Source organism: Erinaceus europaeus, chromosome 11, assembly GCF_950295315.1.
Source record: "Erinaceus europaeus chromosome 11, mEriEur2.1, whole genome shotgun sequence".
Lineage (NCBI taxonomy): Eukaryota > Metazoa > Chordata > Mammalia > Eulipotyphla > Erinaceidae > Erinaceus > Erinaceus europaeus.
In genome coordinates, this window is record NC_080172.1 from 107,579,671 (window position 1) to 107,597,804 (window position 18,134).

Sequence of the window (18,134 nt, forward strand, 5' to 3'; positions counted from 1 at the left end):
TGGATAGAACAGAGAGAAATGGAGAGAGGAGGGGAAGACAGAGAGGGGGAGAGAAAGATAGACACCTGCAGACCTACTTCACCACTTGTGAAGCGACTCCCCTGCAGGTGGGGAGCCGGGGGCTCTAACCAGGGTCCTTACACGGGTCCCTGCGCTTAACCCACTGCTCTACCATCCAACTCCCTCTTTCTTACATTTCATCTGACTGCAGAGATGATTCTGTTTGTGAGACCAATAAAAACAAAATGGGTCGTGTATACATGTGCCTTTGCATGTAAGATTGATCAGAGCTACAACTTTCATTGTATTTTATTTTATTTTTTACCACATCAGCTCAGGCTTATGGTTCTGAGGGAGATTGAACCTAGGACTTCAGAGTCTCAGGCATGAGAGTCTCTTTGCATAACCATTATGCTATCTAACCCTGCCCTCATGGCCCCCACCCCTCCCCCAACCACCACCTCTACCCCTCCTCCACCCCTATCCCTTTTTTTTTTTTTTTTTTTTTTTTTTTACCAGAGCACTGCTCAGTTCTAGTTTATGACAGTATGGGGATTGAACCTGGGTCTTTGGAGACTCAGGCTGGAGAATCTCTTTGTATAACTATTATGCTGTCTACCCTTGCTTCCAAGGGTATCATTTCATACCCACACAGTGTGTGAGGACTACCATACCTATGCCTCAGAAGTTCTGTGTGCCCTACCCATCCTCCTGCCCTGAGATGCACCATGCATATGCAAGTTTTGCTGCTTCTGGGGTCTCTTTCATCTAGACACATTCACAAGCCAATGGTGGTGTACGCCCCAAGAGATGCCTGGGTTTTGAGTTGGGGTCACACAGAGCAGGGGACAAGCCTATGTGAAAAGCTATCTTACAAAACCCGAGGTTTTCACTTTTAATTGCTTTTATTAGAATTAAAAAACTAATAATAAAACTAGCCAAGACTGGGGAGATAGTATAGTGGTGATGCAAAAAGACTTTCATACTCAAGGCACCAAAGGTCTCATGTTTAATCCCTAGCACAACCAGAAGTCAGCACTCAGCACTACTCTGATTAAGAAAAAAATAGCCAAATTCTGCTCTATGATTATATTTGTAACCAATTGCAAAAATGGATTCATTAGAAGACTAGAAGAAAACACTCTTGGAAGAATGCTGTTCTTTGGTTGAAATAATTCAAAGTATGGCCAAAACTTGAAATCCTGATATCAGAAAATGAAATATCCCCTGCTACTGTAGAGATTACCAGCTGAGATGACTGTCACTGTCAGGGTGTTGTGCATGTTCTTTCTCCGGACTACTTAAATGAGAGAAGAGTTCTTCAGAATAACTTCCAGTATTTGAGCAGTTCTCCATAAATATGATGAATGGAATGGACTTATAGGTGGATTCCACAACAATTTCTTCACATAAGCTGAAAGCAGGGAAGTACTTGCTATTACTCTCAATGTTTTTGGTGATGCTAGAGTCTCACACATGAGTGACATCAACACAAAACACAGACCTTTTCAGCTAGACAAAGAGATACTGAAACACCACCTGCCCCCAATACTAACGTATTCCTACAGAGAAACCAAGATGATCTACTTCAATGCTGTAAACATGCCTCATCTGTTACAAAGGTAGAACAACATTTTGAGATATTTGGAGTCTACAAGAATCAAAAATATACATATATACAAAATCCAGTGGAAACTGAGATTGGAGGGTAAAAAGAATGTGGTCTAAATAAGTTATTTTAGTCAACTGCACTGCTGCTTTCTTATTTGTTCTGCTGTAAGAATTTGGTATTTACCTCTTACCTATCTAGTTGTTTAAACATTCATCTCTTTATGCACTGGAATCTCAAGAAAGAATATCATTTTTACATTTGAACCACTAAAACCTAAAAGGTAAGAATTAATTGGAGAAATTGATTGGGAGAAACTCAAGGCTCAGACTAATTCATGAATATAAATGACTGCAGACTATTACTTTTTTGCTTACTCCTCTATGGCAGGATTACTAATAGAAAAATGCTTCCTATATTTCAGGTAAACATGAAAAGTCTATATAAGGGGATAGAAATCTTCAATTAATATTAAATATTCAAGAGGCAGGACTGATTTCGATATCAGTATTTTAAGTGAGTTATTTGGCTTTGTGGATTATTTACTGGCTGCTATACACAACTTAAAAAAATTATAACAGTGTCAAAATAACAATTTTTTCTAGTGCACCACTTACAATTAAAAAATATATATGTCTATGCCTTTAGCCTATCTGCATGTTAGCTGTCGGGCTCAGACAAAAATTACTAAAGTCATGGGCCGTTTTGGTACATACCTAAACTAGACCTGCTAGCTTTTTCCACAATGGAGACCACAAATCTCATCTGCTGTATTTTTACCTGATTATTAAACTATTTGTTCTGCTTTATATCTTAATGCCTTTTCAGCCACCAAGCTCCAGATGCAACCATGATGCCAACCTGACTTCCATAGGCAGACAACCTCACCAGTGTGTCCTGGAACCCCACCTCCCCAGATCCCTGCCCCACTAAGGGAAGATAGAAACAAGCTGGGAGTATGGATCAACCTGCCAACGCCCATGTCCAGCAGAGAAGCAATTACAGAAGCCAGACCTTCCACCTACGGCGCCCCATAATGATTCTAGGTCCATGCTCCCAGAGGGTTAAAGAATAGGAAAGCTCCCAATGGAGGGGATGGGATATGGAACTCTGGTGGTGGGAACTGTATCCCTCTTATACTATGGTCTTGTTGACCATTATTAAATCACTATATATATATAAATAGATATAGATATACAGATATATACCTTAAAGGATAAACACAATTTATACACTATAAAATAGTAAATTAGAAAGACGTTAAGGCCATTCTAAAACTCCTCATTCATTACTGAATCCTTAAAACGTGAAGCTGAATTGTGTAAGTCTCAGATGCTGTTATACAGCATATCAGCAGGCATATTGTGGGGCCAGGTAGTGGCATGTTCTGTAAAGGCACGTGTTACCTACCATGCATTAGAACCAGGGTTCCAGCTCCCCATCCGCACCTGCAGGGGGGAAGCTTCCCAAGTGGTGAAGCAGTGCTGCATGTGTTTCTCTCTCTCTTCCTATTTCCCCTTTCCTTCTCAATTTGTCTATCTCCACCAAAATCAGATAAATGCATCTTAAAAACAGCCATATTCTTACAATCTAGAAATACGTTCCATACTAAAGATTGTTCAGAGGTTCCAAAGCACACCACTATTTCTGTGTTGTGCACTTGTGTGCTGAAGAGTTAGTGTTATAATCCTCCTCAGCGTAAAAGAACTTCAGGCTTTACAAAAGCGGCATTTTTAGTGGGATCAATGTGCTCTTGCATACAGAATCAGGTCTTTCACAGAAAAATATTATCAATTATATAGAATAAATAGCTGACAAGTGCAGGACACTTGTGGACAACTTTTGAGAGGTAAAACAAAAGTATACATTCCGTGCATATATGTCCAGTGATCAAATACCTGAACATTAGAAAGCTGTAAATATTTTAGATGCTTAAAGAATTATATTTCCTATATAATGATGTGTCTACCAGTCCTCTACAGAAAGATAAATATTGTAGTTTTTCCAAGAGTGGACATATAATTATTCCGATCCAGTAACACTCACTAAACTGTGTTCTACTTGATCAACTATTTGAAAGATGATTATTGAACCCTAACATTAGATATGGTTAGAAGAAAAATTACACTCTGTGATCTTCCTCAGTACTTAGCATGTTTGCTGCAGACTAATATATATTTACAACTAATCCCTGTAGGGAGAAAAGCATAGGAATCTTGAGGTATTTATCTTTCATCCATCCATTTATTTAAATATTAATCTGTCTGTACACTGGAATCTCAAGAAAGAATATCATATTTACATGTGAACCACCACCACCTATAAGTCTTGTATAAGCTAATTATTCAGGGGAGAAAAAGCTTGAAGGTTGCTTTTTCTTTTGCCAAACACCAATTCTCCCGTGAGTACCCATTCATTGGGGAAACTGACAATCCTTCCTAGCCGACTGAATCCACATGGATCCCAGTCACTTTCAAAGCCATTAACTGGCTATGGAAGAAGGGCAAATGCTAGAAGAAAAGAACAAATTTCCCAGTGCCTTCAAACAACAGCACATAGACTCTACTGAAAACCCACCACAGAATATATAACAAGAAATGCTGCTGGTTTCTCTCACCAGGAACTAGTTAAATGTTTACTAGAGAAATAATTGTCTGAATTCTAGAATCTATAATGAAAAAAATATATAGAAAAAAATTAAATAGACAAAGAATAATTGATTTGAAAATATAGGATACAAATTTCAAGACCTGAGTCTTTCTCAGCTACTCCCTTGACTGCTTCCGTCCATCAAGAAACCTAAAGTTATCTCATGTTAGTTTTAGAATCATACAGAATTAATTTCCTAAATGCTCATAATTTTATTGTCCTTTAAGCTTGCTACTATATCTGTGGAGTAAGGTGCTACTATATCTGTGGAGTAAGGTATCATACTCATCACTCTATACCTTCAAAAGTTAGCTATAAACCAGGCTCTATTATAATTTAGAGTCACCAGCTAATTGATTCAAACTGCACCAATTACCTAGAGTAAGACTGAGTAATGATGTTCAGAATACTGTCTTTCCCCAAATAATGTCAGTATCCACTACCAGGAAAAGTATGTTCCTTCCAAATGAGGCTATTTGCTTGCTATTTATTAACAAAGAACTGACTGCTTTATAAGCAACTCACAAAAAATCCTACAATTTTAATATTAACATCCAAAAGTTATAGGTGAAGAAACCAAGTCTATGAAAGGTAAGTAGCTTACCCAATAATACCAGAAGTAAAGAAGTAGTCATAAATTGACAGTTTTACCAAATCAGAGCTCAGGGAAAAACAACTATTGTTCACTCTGAGAACTGCAATCATAAGATAGATGTTATTTTAACATTTTTGAGTCCAACTCCTTAGGTTTCATTCATTTCCACATGCCAAGCACAATAAATAATGGCAATGAAAATAAAGGCATTTTTCCCTACTGTTGTGCATATGGAAATAAGAAAGAGCATAGTATTCATATTAATACATGTCAGAAATAAAATGAGAGAAGCAAAAAAAAAAAAAAAAACACCTCTCCTAGAGATTGATCCAAAGAACACAAAAAGTTATCCAAAGAGATCTGTGTAGATCATAGCAGCACTACATGCAATAGCCCGAATTTGGAAATAATGCAATTGTCTTGTAAACTATTTTCCCCAACAAACTGATCTAAAAACATCACAAACATAACCATGATATCCTTACTGAAAGTAGAAGAATATTAAGCAATTTTTAACAGACAAGCTTTCTATGGTTTTGTAGTGAACATGTAACCATAGTAACCATAGCAACCATAGAGAGCCTGCATAGTGTGATAAGACAGAGACATATGTGTACGTAGGATAAGACGTCAACCCGAACCTGATTGGACATTGGAGATGTAACCTTAAAACCAGAGGCAAACTAGTATTAATAGAGGCTCAGAAACCAGCTGAATGAAGCACCTTCACCATTACTGACCCGGATGCTGCCGGTGCTGCTAAAGACTTAAGACTTAGGCTAAGTATCTGCTTCCCCAGCTTCCAGAGACCCTCTTTCATATGGTATCGGGCTGACTGTGTGTTGTGTGAATTGTGTGACCCTTCTCTAGCATCTGAATAAGAAAAGGAATTATTGCTTAACCCCGATATGACCTCCGAGGGAGTCCTTACTCTTAGACCTTGCTCACGACAGGTTTGTTCCTTTAACCACAACGAATCAAGTGTTTGCTTGAAACCAACTACTCCAAGAACCTCATTCATTCAAAAACATCCCTCAGTTGTATTTGAGATGACATGGAAGGAAGCTTTATCCCCAGCGAGACTTTATCCCCAACACCAGCCAGTCTGGTTGTGGTTTTCTCAACAAACACCGCTTACTGAGCTTACTATGTTGAAAACTGCTACTGTATTTATTTCATTCTCTTTTATTTTACAACTACTCCACAGGGACCGACATCATCTTCTTTCAACAGATTAGGAAAAACCAGAGCCAGGAAAGTCAACTCATCTGTCCAAGATCACCGGGAAGGCTCAGTGGAGGAGAATGAATGGATTTCAGTCAACCTCCAGCCCAGTCCAATTCTGAGAGAGACTGGAACCTTTTAGAAAAGAGATTTGCTCCGGTTTACGGTAGTGCAGGGGATTGAACCTGGGGCTTTGTAGCCTCAGGCAAGAGTCTCTTTGCATAACCATTATGTTATCTACCCCGCCCCCCCCAAGACTATTCACTTCCTGAGGCTTCCTGCAACATCCATCACCTATGGAGCTCCAAGCACCGCCTCCACTCTGGGCTATTACAAGAAGCATGCTTAACTGCCAGGCAAATGAGTACAAAAGCTGCATTACACTATGTCCGCCCAAACTGCTGTCCATTCCCGGATTCCCTCTCCTCTGAGCTGGGTTCTGGACAAGCCCATCAGAGCTGACATCTATCCATCTATCCACCCTTTTGTCCCAGGAGCACATCCTTCCTGGAGTCTCACTGCCTTGGCCTCAGCCTAGCTAGCTGGCATGGGGAGGAAAGGGTAAAGAAAGAAGAGAGGTCCAGATGGAGTCCAAGTCCGTGTCTTCACATCCCGCCTCCCCCTCCACCCACAGCCACTGCACACCTATGGCTACCGCCTGCGGGAACCGCCCCCGCGCCGCGTCCCCCACCATCGCGTCATCACGTCAATGTGACGTCACCCGGCCTATGCGCCTCTTAAGAAAGGGGCTCCAAGAGCTCCAAGACCGAGATGCCCCGATTAGTGGCAGTCGCTGCAGGCGTACCTCTGCTCTCCAGCCCTGGGTCGGTAGAGCAGTGCAGAGAGAGAAAACTAGCAAGGCAAGCAGAAAGTTCCTAGCATGGCTCGTCGCACCGGCGTCCCTGCCTCGGTACTAGGGCGACTCAAGCTCAGTTGGAAACCAGCCAGAGGCTTCGCTGGCAACGGACGCCCCGCCCCGAACCTTTCAGTGGTCAGCAGCGGGCGCAGCCGATTGGCTGTGGTCTGCGACGCGGTCTCCACGGCCTATTGCTATTGGCTGGGCTCAGGGGGAGGGGCCTGGGAGAGGCCCTTTGTGGCTTCTGGGAGAAACTGAACTCTAAAACCTTTTGCTTTATGCAAACTACAGTGTTTATGCTGTTCCCTAAAATCTTAGCTGAGCTCAAGCAGAAAAATAATAATAATAATAGGTTCAGAGCTTTCTGACATCTATTCTCTGCCCTAATCTAGCTTTCTAGCCATATTCTAAATTACTCTGACACCATCTTCCCAGACAATATTTTAAATCCATATGTATGTTAATTATCAAGCCCAGGCAAAATTTACTGAAGTCATGGCCCCTTTGGAACATAATTTGAAATAGACTTCCCAACTTCTTCCCACATGAAGACCCCTAATTGCATCTGCTGTATTCATACCTTTGGGTTCCTGTTTTGTTAAACAATTTTGGTCCTGCTTTATATCTTACTGACCTTCAGCCACCAAGTTGCAGATGCTACCATGATGCCAACCTGACTTCCCCCATCAGAGGACCTCACGAATGTGTCCTGAAACCTCACCTCCCCCAGAGCCCTGCCCCACTAGGGAAAGACAGAAACAGGCTGGGGTATGTCCAGCAGAGAAGCAATTACAGAAGCCAGACCTCCCACTTTGCTCCTCATCAAGAATGTTGGCCCATACTCCAATGGATAAAGAATAGAGAAGCTTCCAGTGGAGGGGATGGGACACAGAACTCTGGTGAGGGAAACTGTATGTAAATACACCCCCTGTTATCTTACAATCGTGTTAATCATTATTAAGTCACTACTGACTTAAGAAGAAGAAGAAGAAGAAGAAGAAGAAGAAGAAGAAGAAGAAGAAGAAGAAGAAGAAGAAGAAGAAGAAGAAAGAAGAAGAAGAAGAAGGAGAAGAAGAAAGAGAAGAAGAAGAAGAAGAAGCAGAAGCAGAAGCAGAAGAAGAAGAAGAAGAAGAAGAAGAAGAAGAAGAAGAAGAAGAAGAAGAAGAAGAAGCAGGAGAAGGAGAAGGAGAAGGAGAAGGAGAAGGAGAAGGAGAAGAAGAAGAAGAAGAAGAAGAAGAAGAAGAAGAAGAAGAAGAAGAAGAAGAAGAAGAAGAAGAAGAAAGAACTGTCTGGCATTTAGCCTGAAAGTTTCCTTCTCTTGCTTCTTAAATAAGGAGAAATTTAGGGAAGTTCTGAAGGAAGCTTACCTAGAAGAAACCTTTTACATGTATGGAATGGTGGGCCAGGAAAATAGTTCAACTTGTATGCTTGAGGTCCTAGCCTCAGTTCTTGGCATTGCCTTAGACCAGAGTTGAGCACTATTCTGGGGCACACTCTCCCTTACATTCTCTTTGCCTTTCTTACGTAATGAGTAAATCTTTTTTAAAAGTTTTAAATAAGGAGTCAGGCTGTAGCGCAGCGGGTTAAGCGCAGGTGGCGCAAAGCACAAGGACCGGCATAAGGATCCCGGTTCAAGCCCTGGCTCCCCACCTGCAGGGGAGTCGCTTCACAAGCGGTGAAGCAGGTCTGCAGGTGTCTGTCTTTCTCTCCCCCTCTCTGTCTTCCCCTCCTCTCTCCATTTCTCTCTGTCCTATCCAACAACAATAATGACAACAATAATAACTACAACAATAAAACAACAAGGACAACAAAAGGGAATAAATAAAATAAATATTTAAAAAAAAAGAAAAAAAAGTTTTAAATAAAATGAAAATAGCTATATACATCACAGATTCTACCAGGAGAAGTAAAAGCACTCACAATTGTCTAAAGGATATGAAAAACCTTTAGTATATTTCTATTTGTATTTAATTACATACCTACTAAATAAAACATCTAGGCAATGTAAAATAATACCTGTGAAAACATTCTTGTCACTACTATAATTAATACACTGATATTTTAAATAATTTTATAGTATTAAATAAAAATAATTAATAAACTAATAAAATAATTTAATAAATGTATGGCATTGTTATTTAGCTGATATTTTTCTAGTGCACCTGTTTTCTCTTAAATGAGGGAGCCCATGATGATGATTCCTAGAACACCTCTCTTGTTTATAAACTCCTAAAATTAAAAGAAAGGACAAGAATTTTTTTTGAAAAGCAAACTATAAAATGCCTGAAATTAATGTTTATGAGTAAGAGCATAGAGCACCATATCAAGCTCACAGATAGAGCCACTATTAATTTAGCCAAGACCTGCATGCTTGGTTTTTTTGGTTGTTGCCCTGGGATTTACAACACAGCACAGAAACTTCCTCCATTGATATGACCTGTCTGGAATCTGGGTCATGTGTGGAAGGAACACTATCAAAGTGATATATTTTGCTGGCCTTGCATTTTTGGTTGAACTAAAGTTTTGTTTTCTGTGGGTAAATCCTTTTTTTTTATTCCAACTCTGATTGACCAGCAAAAGCTATCAGGAGAGTTTATAGTCTATTTACTGTAGTAAACACAGAGTTGTTACATATATGCAAATGTTAAAATGCACAGGAATTTAGGAGTTAAGTATCTATGCTTATGGAAGGGTTATGACCTTTGGCAGGTAGATTTAATTGTTTACTGGGAGGAAGGAGGGTAGAGAAAAAGCAGCAGGGCCAGGCAAATAATTCTGAGAGTCTCTCCAATACTAACTTAGAATGTTACTAACTTATAGAGAAATATTGTGCACAGAAGTTAGCTTCCTTTCATGAAAAATACTGTCTAATTAAATGGCATCAGTATTAAATGTGTCATCAAATATTTCACAGTGACACCTTTTGTTTAATGAGGGGAAAAAATCCAGTCCACCTCTAAACTCCAAATATCATTAAACACGTGACCTATCAAGCAAACCAAGGAGGAATCATGCATCATGTAAAGAAAGGATCAGCATAGTTCAAAGTACAGAATAATAAATATTCCAGATTCTGTGGGTTTCTATGAAAGGATAGATTAGGCCCTCAGAAGAGAGCGTGAAATTCCTGATTTTGACCTTGAAAATTTTGAGTGCCTGATAAATACTGAACTCATTAGTTCCTACAACAAATTTGTTGTTTTTCTTCTTCCAGCTACACATATGTACTATAATGTAAAAGTAACAACTATGGGCTATGGTTACTTACTAAAAACAAATGAAACTTAAGAAATCTTTAAAAAATGCTTTGGCATTGTGGTAAACTATTTCCAGAGATATTATTCTTTGTATCCCCTTGCACATCAAAAGTGGGATTTATTTCCACTTTTCTTGAATTTAAGCAACAAAATATAGTAAAAAGTGACCCTAAGTCCATCCCACACCTAAACTTAAGAGACATGCTATGAATTCTACTTGTCTCTCTTGGAAGACAGGTACTATGTAAGAAATGCAATTACCCAATTGTAGAGTGAAACAACAAACATTCATTTATAATTCTGTAGCAAAGAAATTCAGACAGGGTTTATTCAGATAGAGAGCTTTGTTATTTTTTCTCTTTATTTAGGAATATCTGAAGTCTCATTAAATTACAACTGGATTACTACAGGGGCTATAATATTCAAGATTGTGGTAACTTGTTGAGGTCAAATGGGAGAGTAGAATTTTTGTCTGTTTTTGTTTTTGTTCTTTGACTCCAGGGTTATCACTGGGGCTTGGGGACTGACTGCAGTATGAATTCACTGCTCCTGGTGGCTTTTTTTTTTTTTCTTTTTTGTATTTTATTGAATAGGACAGAGAGAAGTTGAGAGAGGAAGGGAAGTTAGAGGGGGAAAGTTAGACACCTGCAGCCCAACTTCACCACCTGTGAGGCTAGCCCCTTGCAGGAGGGGAGCTGGGGGATCGAACTAGGATCCTAAGACAACTCCCTGCACTTTGTACTATGTGCATTTAACCCAGTGTGCCACTGCCCAGCCCCTCGAGGTCTTTACTTCAAGTAAATGACCGTGTGTGTGTGTGTGTGTGTGTGTGTGTGTGTGTGTGTGTGTGTGTGGCCAACTTATGATTATTTCATGGCAGTCGCATTCAAGGAGTGAATGTCTCATATAGCAAAGGCATAAGTTGCACATCCAAGGCCACAGAAGTTACACAGAATTGTTTCTGCTGCACTTTATCATCTAAAACTTTGATAGGAGGTAGCTAGATCCAAGGATGAGGGGCAAAAATCCCATCTCTTCCAGGGACAGTGTCACTATTGCATTGCAACTGTAGAATAACAATTTACTACACAAGGTATCTGTAGTGGTAATATAGTAGTAAAATCTCTGGCAGCTGAAAAAACCATACTAAGCAAACATATACTAAGCAAAAGTTCCATAAAGTGATAAAATGACTATGCTTCCTACATAGAAATCATGAGAGCTAAAGATGAACATAGTCCCTACAAGAGAGAAATCCTCTCACTTTCAGTTGAAAGCTAACTTCAGTTGTTCCATGCACAGACGAGTGCATAAAAGACATTTGCCAAGAGTGATGTCTATAAAGACTATATTTGGATTGACATTTTAGAGGACTGTATACATTTGACATTGCTACACAGGCCAAGCAAAGATGAAATGGGAATATCGTAAGACTCATTACCTTTTCACCTTTCACCTTTGGCATTGTGGTAAACTATTTCCAGAGATAGCCTCAAAGAAATTCTTCATATCCCTCTGCACATCAAAAGTGGAGTTTATTTCCACTTTTCTTGAATTTAAGCAACAAAATATAGTAAAAAGTAACCCTAAGTCCATCCCAAACCTAAACTTAGAGACATGCTATGAGTTCTACTTGTCTCTCTTAGAAGACAGGCACTATGTAAGAAATGCAATTACCCAGTTGTAGAGTGAAAACTTTAAAGTGTTTGATGGTGGTGAGAAACACTGCAGTCCCCCCTTCATGTCCAGAAACCTGCTATTGACTTTGATTTATTCTTTTGGTAGAAAAGAACAGTTTCAGCAGTCTCTCATCATCACCATAGCATTTTCCTACTGTAATAGCCACCAGAAACCAGTGCCAGGATATTATAAGGTGATTAAATTCAAATCTCTTCATCAGCTCTAACAATTTTTCAGGTTAAGTAATATTTTTTTTTTAATTATTTTAATTATTTCATGAGATAGAGTGTCACATAAGACAGAAAGAGAGCGAGAAATCAGAGCACTATTCTGGAACACACATTGCTAGGTATTGAACTTGGGGCCTCAAACATGCAAGTCCTACCTCAGGAATGAAGTCTTACGTCCTACCAGTTGAGTTATTTCCTCAGTTGTTAAGCAGAATTTTAGTAAGGTGTCAATATCTGAGGGACACCATGAATCAATTACACCTTGCTAAAATTCCTTCCTACTGAAATAACCATAATTACTAGGTATCTATAGTTATGGGTAAGTGGTTAAATGTTGTATCTTGCATTTTGGAGTCTGAGTATCTGAGGATTCCTTCCAGTGACTGTATCTTAACTTTATCCCTGGGTTGAGAACAGTGCTATAAAACTTTTGTGTGTGTGTGTGTGTGTGTGTGTGTGTGTGTGTGTGTGTGTGTGTGCTTTGTGGTCAATAGATTCTTTTTTCTTTTTCCTCTTTTTTTCTTTTTATTTATAAAATGAAAACACTGACAACACTGTAGGATAAGAGAGGTATGATTCCACACAGTTCCCACTACCCAGAACTCCATATCCGCTATAAAACTTGGAAAGGGCTCTGGCATTCCTCGCCCGATTTTCTTGACGTATTGGTAAAAAAAGAAAGAAAGAAAGAAAGAAAGAAAGAAAGAAAGAAAGAAAGAAAGAAAGAAAGAAAGAAAGAAAGAAAGAAAGAAAGAAAAGAAACATCCGCTAGGCCTTCCTCCTCTCTCTCAGGACATATTTCAAGATACGTGACTAAGTCAGTCATGCATGATAAATCTGTTCTAATGTTTTTATCTCTCATGTCTTTTAAGTCAATGCACTCAAATATATCAAAAGATTTCTATCACTGTAACTTTATTTAGTGCAGGTCAACACTGAGTCTGCCCTATTGTCAAACAATGAATGAAGCAAACCTTTAGAATGACTCTCAGGTACATAGGCAAGATATGAATCCATGGTTCTGCTAAGGATACTGATTATTTTGGTCTCATCAAAAATTGTATTCCACTGTTCCTGGGTTGGCATCCCTAAAATTTAATATTACAGTCTATGTGTTTCTGCCAATATAGATAAGCAAAATATTGTACTTTTTTTTAGCATGAAGCCTTTCTTACACATAAAATTTCTTAAATTTGTCCTGAAATGTGTTGGTATCTAACTCTACATATCTGATACATCAGTGAATTGCTATATATTTTTTCCTTTGGCAAAGTGAGGGCTTTAGTCATGCATCAATTTATTGCTCTGAGCCATTTTTTCATTCATATAGAGGGACAGAGAGAAAGATAAAATAAGACAGTGAAAGAGCAGAGAATGCTTTGTATTTCCTGAGCAAATCTTCTATAGAATACATATAGTGAAGATTCTCTCCTAGTATGTATCTTCTTTATTCATTTCATATATAGATATACTATAATAATGTACTATACTAGAATAAATTTTTAGTTTTTATTTAGTTTATAGATCATTCAGTGAGAGTATAAACACTATTTTATTATTCCAGTGTTGTTTGAAAATCCACTAATGACTGGAAATTAATTTGAGAGTTATTATTTAAAAGATATTCAGAAAATGATGGACCCACAAGTGTCAGACATGAAAGAACGCACACACACACAGACACAAAGGAAGGTATGATGGCTTGTGATCCTCGGAAGACAAATGACTAACATTACATTGATAAAATATGATATTGGAGTGGTTGGTAAATTTATTGTCATATATATCTTTAATTGGATAGAGACAGCCAGAAATTGAGAGCTTAGGGCAAGATAGAGAGGGAGAAATAAAGAGACACCTGCAGAGCACTGCCTCATTACTCACAAAGCTTTCTCCCCGCAGGTGGGAGCTGCGGGCTTGAACCCTGGTTCTTGCACACTGTAACATGCACACACAAGCAGGTGTGCCACCACCAGCCCCATATTTTTCTGTCTAGTATACACTTAATGGAAAGTCTAATAAATTTAGCTAATGGATTATATTTAAATTTTACATTAATTTATACTATATGTTTGTCAACTTTGAATGGCACTCATCTGTTTTTCTTCTCTCTTTTTTTTTTTCTTTTTTCCTGTAGAACCAGGATATAAGGAGATTCTCCTTGGCTGTTTTTTTTTTTTTCATTCTGAGATACAGAGACAGGGAGAGTGTGGGAAGAGACATCACAGCATCAGAGCTTCCTGCATGTGATGCCCAGACTTAAGCCAGAGCTGTGCACATAAGTAGACATGCACCCTACCCATAAAGCTATCACTCCAGCCCCTGAGAGGCTATTTTTCAAAGGTCTTTTTCATCCCTAGCTTGTAGGAATTAAAGATGACCATTTTGAATAAAAGAGAAAATATGTTTGATCAAAATTTTAAGTAGGGAATGAGAATAATTATTAATTGGTTCATCAAAATATCATATAGCAAATCATTCTTACGTATGTTCAAACACTGGTGCTTTCTAGAAATATCGATTATTTTCTGAAATGATTACATCAACAACTTTAACTCGAAATAGCTGTGGAGTCGAAGAAGGTGGGTTCATTATTCTTAATCTCTGAGTAGTATTCCACTGTGCATATAGACCACAATTTTCTCAGCCACTTGTTGGGTTCCTGGGTTGCTTCCAAGTTTTAGATATTATAAATTATGCTGCTATGAACATAGGTATACACAAATCTTTTTGGATGAGTGTGTTTGACTTCTTAGGATCTATCTCTAGGAAAGGAATTGTAGAGTCATAGGGTAGGTCCATTTCTAGCCTTGTGGGGGTTCTCCAGACTGCTCTCCACAGGGGTTGGAATGCAATTCTATTCATTTTTATTCAATTTTAGTGAAAATTATCTCAATGGTTTTCTATATATACATTAAAAGCTCTGTAGTATAAGACACTAGTCAGGGCTGGCACAGTGTTCACCTGGAAGCAGGAAGTCCTTATGTTTGAACCCTTCTCACCACTTGGGTCAGGTCCTGTGATGTCTCCTTTTCTCTAGATGTCTCTGTTTGAATGAAAAACCATAGTGACCTAGGATAAGTCAAATCTTTTATATATGAAGCCCCAACTTCAATCCCCCTCTCTCTCCACCAAACACATGAAAGGTAGAAACTAATAATTTTCTAAAGTTGTATCCTAGACTTTTTGGAGGAAGATTTAAAAGTTCAGAGAAGAAAGTACAAATGTGGGATACACAGAAAGAATCCAAAACTAATAAAATAAAAGTAATATCAGAACTAGGCTCTTGGAATTTTCAAGTGAGTCATGGCCAAAATCTCTTGAAATAATCACAGTATGAGGTTCTAGTAAAGGAAAAAAAAAAAATACAGAGCTCAGCTTTTAGAGTGCCAGGCATTAGAGATATTGGAAGGAACCTTGGCTGTACTAGTTAATAGAACAATAATAACATTAGGATATAGAAGTAACACTTCATAAGAAGAAGAAAGTTAGAAAAGTATTATTAGTATTATTTTAATCAAAGCATTGCTCAGCTCTGGCTTAAAGGAAAAAGAATAGAGATAACTCAGAGTAATGTTTGAAGTCACCCAGGAAGCAAATGTCTAAGCCAGAATAGATTTCCCCTAATTAATTAATTAATTAAAGCTTTCTTTTTTCCCCTCAGAACACTGTTCAGCTCTGGCCTCTGGTGGTATGAGGGATTGAACCTGTGACCTCTGGTGGTATAAGGGATTGAACCTGGGACCTCTCCTGCTTCAGGTGTGAAAATCTTTTGCATAACCATCTTGCTATCTCCCTACCAGAACAGATTTTAAAATTTCATATTGACCAGAATCCACCCTCGGGGGTGAGAATACTTATAAATGAATGTTTGAGGGTGAAGGAAGCCCTTCAAACCCTGCCACCCCTGCCAGCCTTTTTGGATTCCCAAGAGCTAATGGGAATAGACAGGAATTCTGTTAATTTTGCTCAGTGAATTCTGCTCTACAGGAAGGACAGAAAGGAGAAAAAAACAAAGGCACAATGAGACAGAGGATTTGAGCAGTTTGAAGACCAAGGAGCTCCACTTTTGTGGGAAAGTTATTTAAAAATGCAGAGGCCTTTGGTGACTGACTCAAGGCTTTATTATTTTTTTTTTCTGTGATTTTAATACTTCTTTAGATACCTTCTGTGAACCTTTTAATAACACAGTTTGTGTGTACTTGCAAAACTTAAAGCACTACACTTAAAAAAAATGTAGTACAGATAAAAATAACATATGGATCAAAGAAAAAACTTTGAGACGTCAAGTATTGGTAGTGTGTCCAGGTATTGGGAGAAATTCAAGAGAGAGGACTCAGTCTCCACGGGCCATGGAGTAACCATAATAAAGGCCAGTTTCCTAAAGAGCAAGGAGGGAGAGAAAGAAAGAAAGAAAAAGAAAGAAAGAAAGAAAGAAAGAAAGAAAGAAAGAAAGAAAGAAAGAAAGAAAGAAAAGGAAATGGAGGGAGAGATAGAATGGAAGGAAGGAAGGAAGGAAGGAAGGAAGGAAGGAAGGAAGGAAGGAAGGAAGGTCATGCTACTCTGCATCCAGCACTGATTTTCTATTTCATGTGTGATTTCCTGCTTCCCAAGAGCTGCAGGCCCTGCTAGATATTAGATATGTGCTAGACGCAGCATCCAGGCCATTGAAAGATAAACACATGATTGACGAGGACATAAACCAGCTTTATCTGTTGTGCCCACAAAGTAATCCCCAGGTGTCCCTGTGGTACAGAGCCTACTCCAGTGTGGCCCCCAAACTTCCATTCCATCCAGTTCTCAGGGTTCTTTTTTGCTTGTTTTCAGTTTTTTAAAAATTCCTCCCTGCAGGGGAAATAGCATAATGGGTATGCACAGACTCTCTTGCCTGAGGTTCCAAAATCCCAGGTTCAATCCCCCGCACCACCATAAGTCAGAGCTGAGCAGTGCTCTGATGTTTCTCTCTGTCTCTCTCTCCCTCTGCATCTCTCTCAAAAATAAAATAAATAAAATTTAAAAATTCCTCCCTATGTATCTACTTCCTATTTTTCTATCACTCTATGGTGAGTATAATATTGAATTCACAGATATGCTACTATCTAGTGGGTAATACATATAGCAACATTTTATAGAAAGCAATTTAATGCTTGTTTTACAAATGAGGACTATCCTACCCCCCCCCCCCATTTTGTATTGGTTTGTCATTAAAGTAGTTGTTAATTTCTATTCATTTTGAGAAATGTTAGAGATTCTTTTTTGGTGTGTGCACAAAATTATCTGCAAAGTGATTGTCACGGTGAGGTGGGGAGAAAACCACACCAAAGGCCTGGAGATTTAAAAAAAAAATTAATTGGGAACTTCAAGAAGACAGAAATGAAATGGAGTCATATGCACGTTAGTCAATATGAAAAGGCACCAGTAAAATCAACCTATGTTAAATCAAAGGGAAAATAAATAAACTACAGGACATCCACACACGGGCAGAGCAGTGACTCAGCAAACCCATGGTGGTGAGTCCCGTGGCAGTGGGTGACTCAACAAATGATTTCCCAGGTCCTTTCCAAAAGCACCCATTTCACCCATTTTGCTCTGAAAAAAAAAATATATATATATATATATATAGTGAGTATTCAGAAAACTGCTTTTATTTAAATTATTTCTATTTACAGTCTCTCTCACCTTGGTTTATCTCATAAACATTATGAAATTAAAGTGGCTCATCCATAAGCTGTGTAGCCCAACTACACAGTGGACTGACTTTTCCTCTTTTGTGTGGAACTCATGAAGACCAGAGAAAAAACAGCTGAAAGGAAATATCCCAAAACTCGTTTTTTTTTCCTCAAGATGTGAAATCTTCTAAGTTCTCTAACATAATTTGCATCTTTAACTCACTTTGAGTTTGTTCAACTGTAAGCTGCATGAAGAAAAAGACAGTGAGAGGAAGAGGGAGGAAGAGCAGAGAGAGAGATGTGGCAAGTTGTCAAGACTCAGCTTGAACAGCAGATTCAGACAATGAACAAAGGCACGCTTTAGA

At 38.6% G+C, this 18,134-nt stretch overlaps 1 protein-coding gene across 8 annotated transcripts in view; it reads right to left on the reverse strand.

The window, feature by feature from the left end:
* The window catches only part of ODF2L (outer dense fiber of sperm tails 2 like), a 49,832-nt gene extending 42,779 nt beyond the window's left edge, over positions 1-7,053 (reverse strand). For 4 of the 8 annotated variants that reach the window (XM_060202282.1, XM_060202285.1, XM_060202281.1 and 1 more), the window contains exons 1-2: positions 6,723-7,052; positions 1,247-1,414 (exon numbers count right to left, since the gene is read on the reverse strand). In XM_060202282.1, coding sequence (XP_060058265.1) covers positions 1,247-1,356 — 110 coding nt within the window. In that variant the 5' untranslated portion in view covers positions 1,357-1,414; positions 6,723-7,052. Of the gene's footprint in view, positions 1-1,246; positions 1,415-6,722 lie in introns of all 8 variants that reach the window. The other 4 variants (XM_060202280.1, XM_060202279.1, XM_060202284.1 and 1 more) reach the window with 4 other exon arrangements.
* Between the last annotated feature and the right edge of the window lie 11,081 nt (positions 7,054-18,134).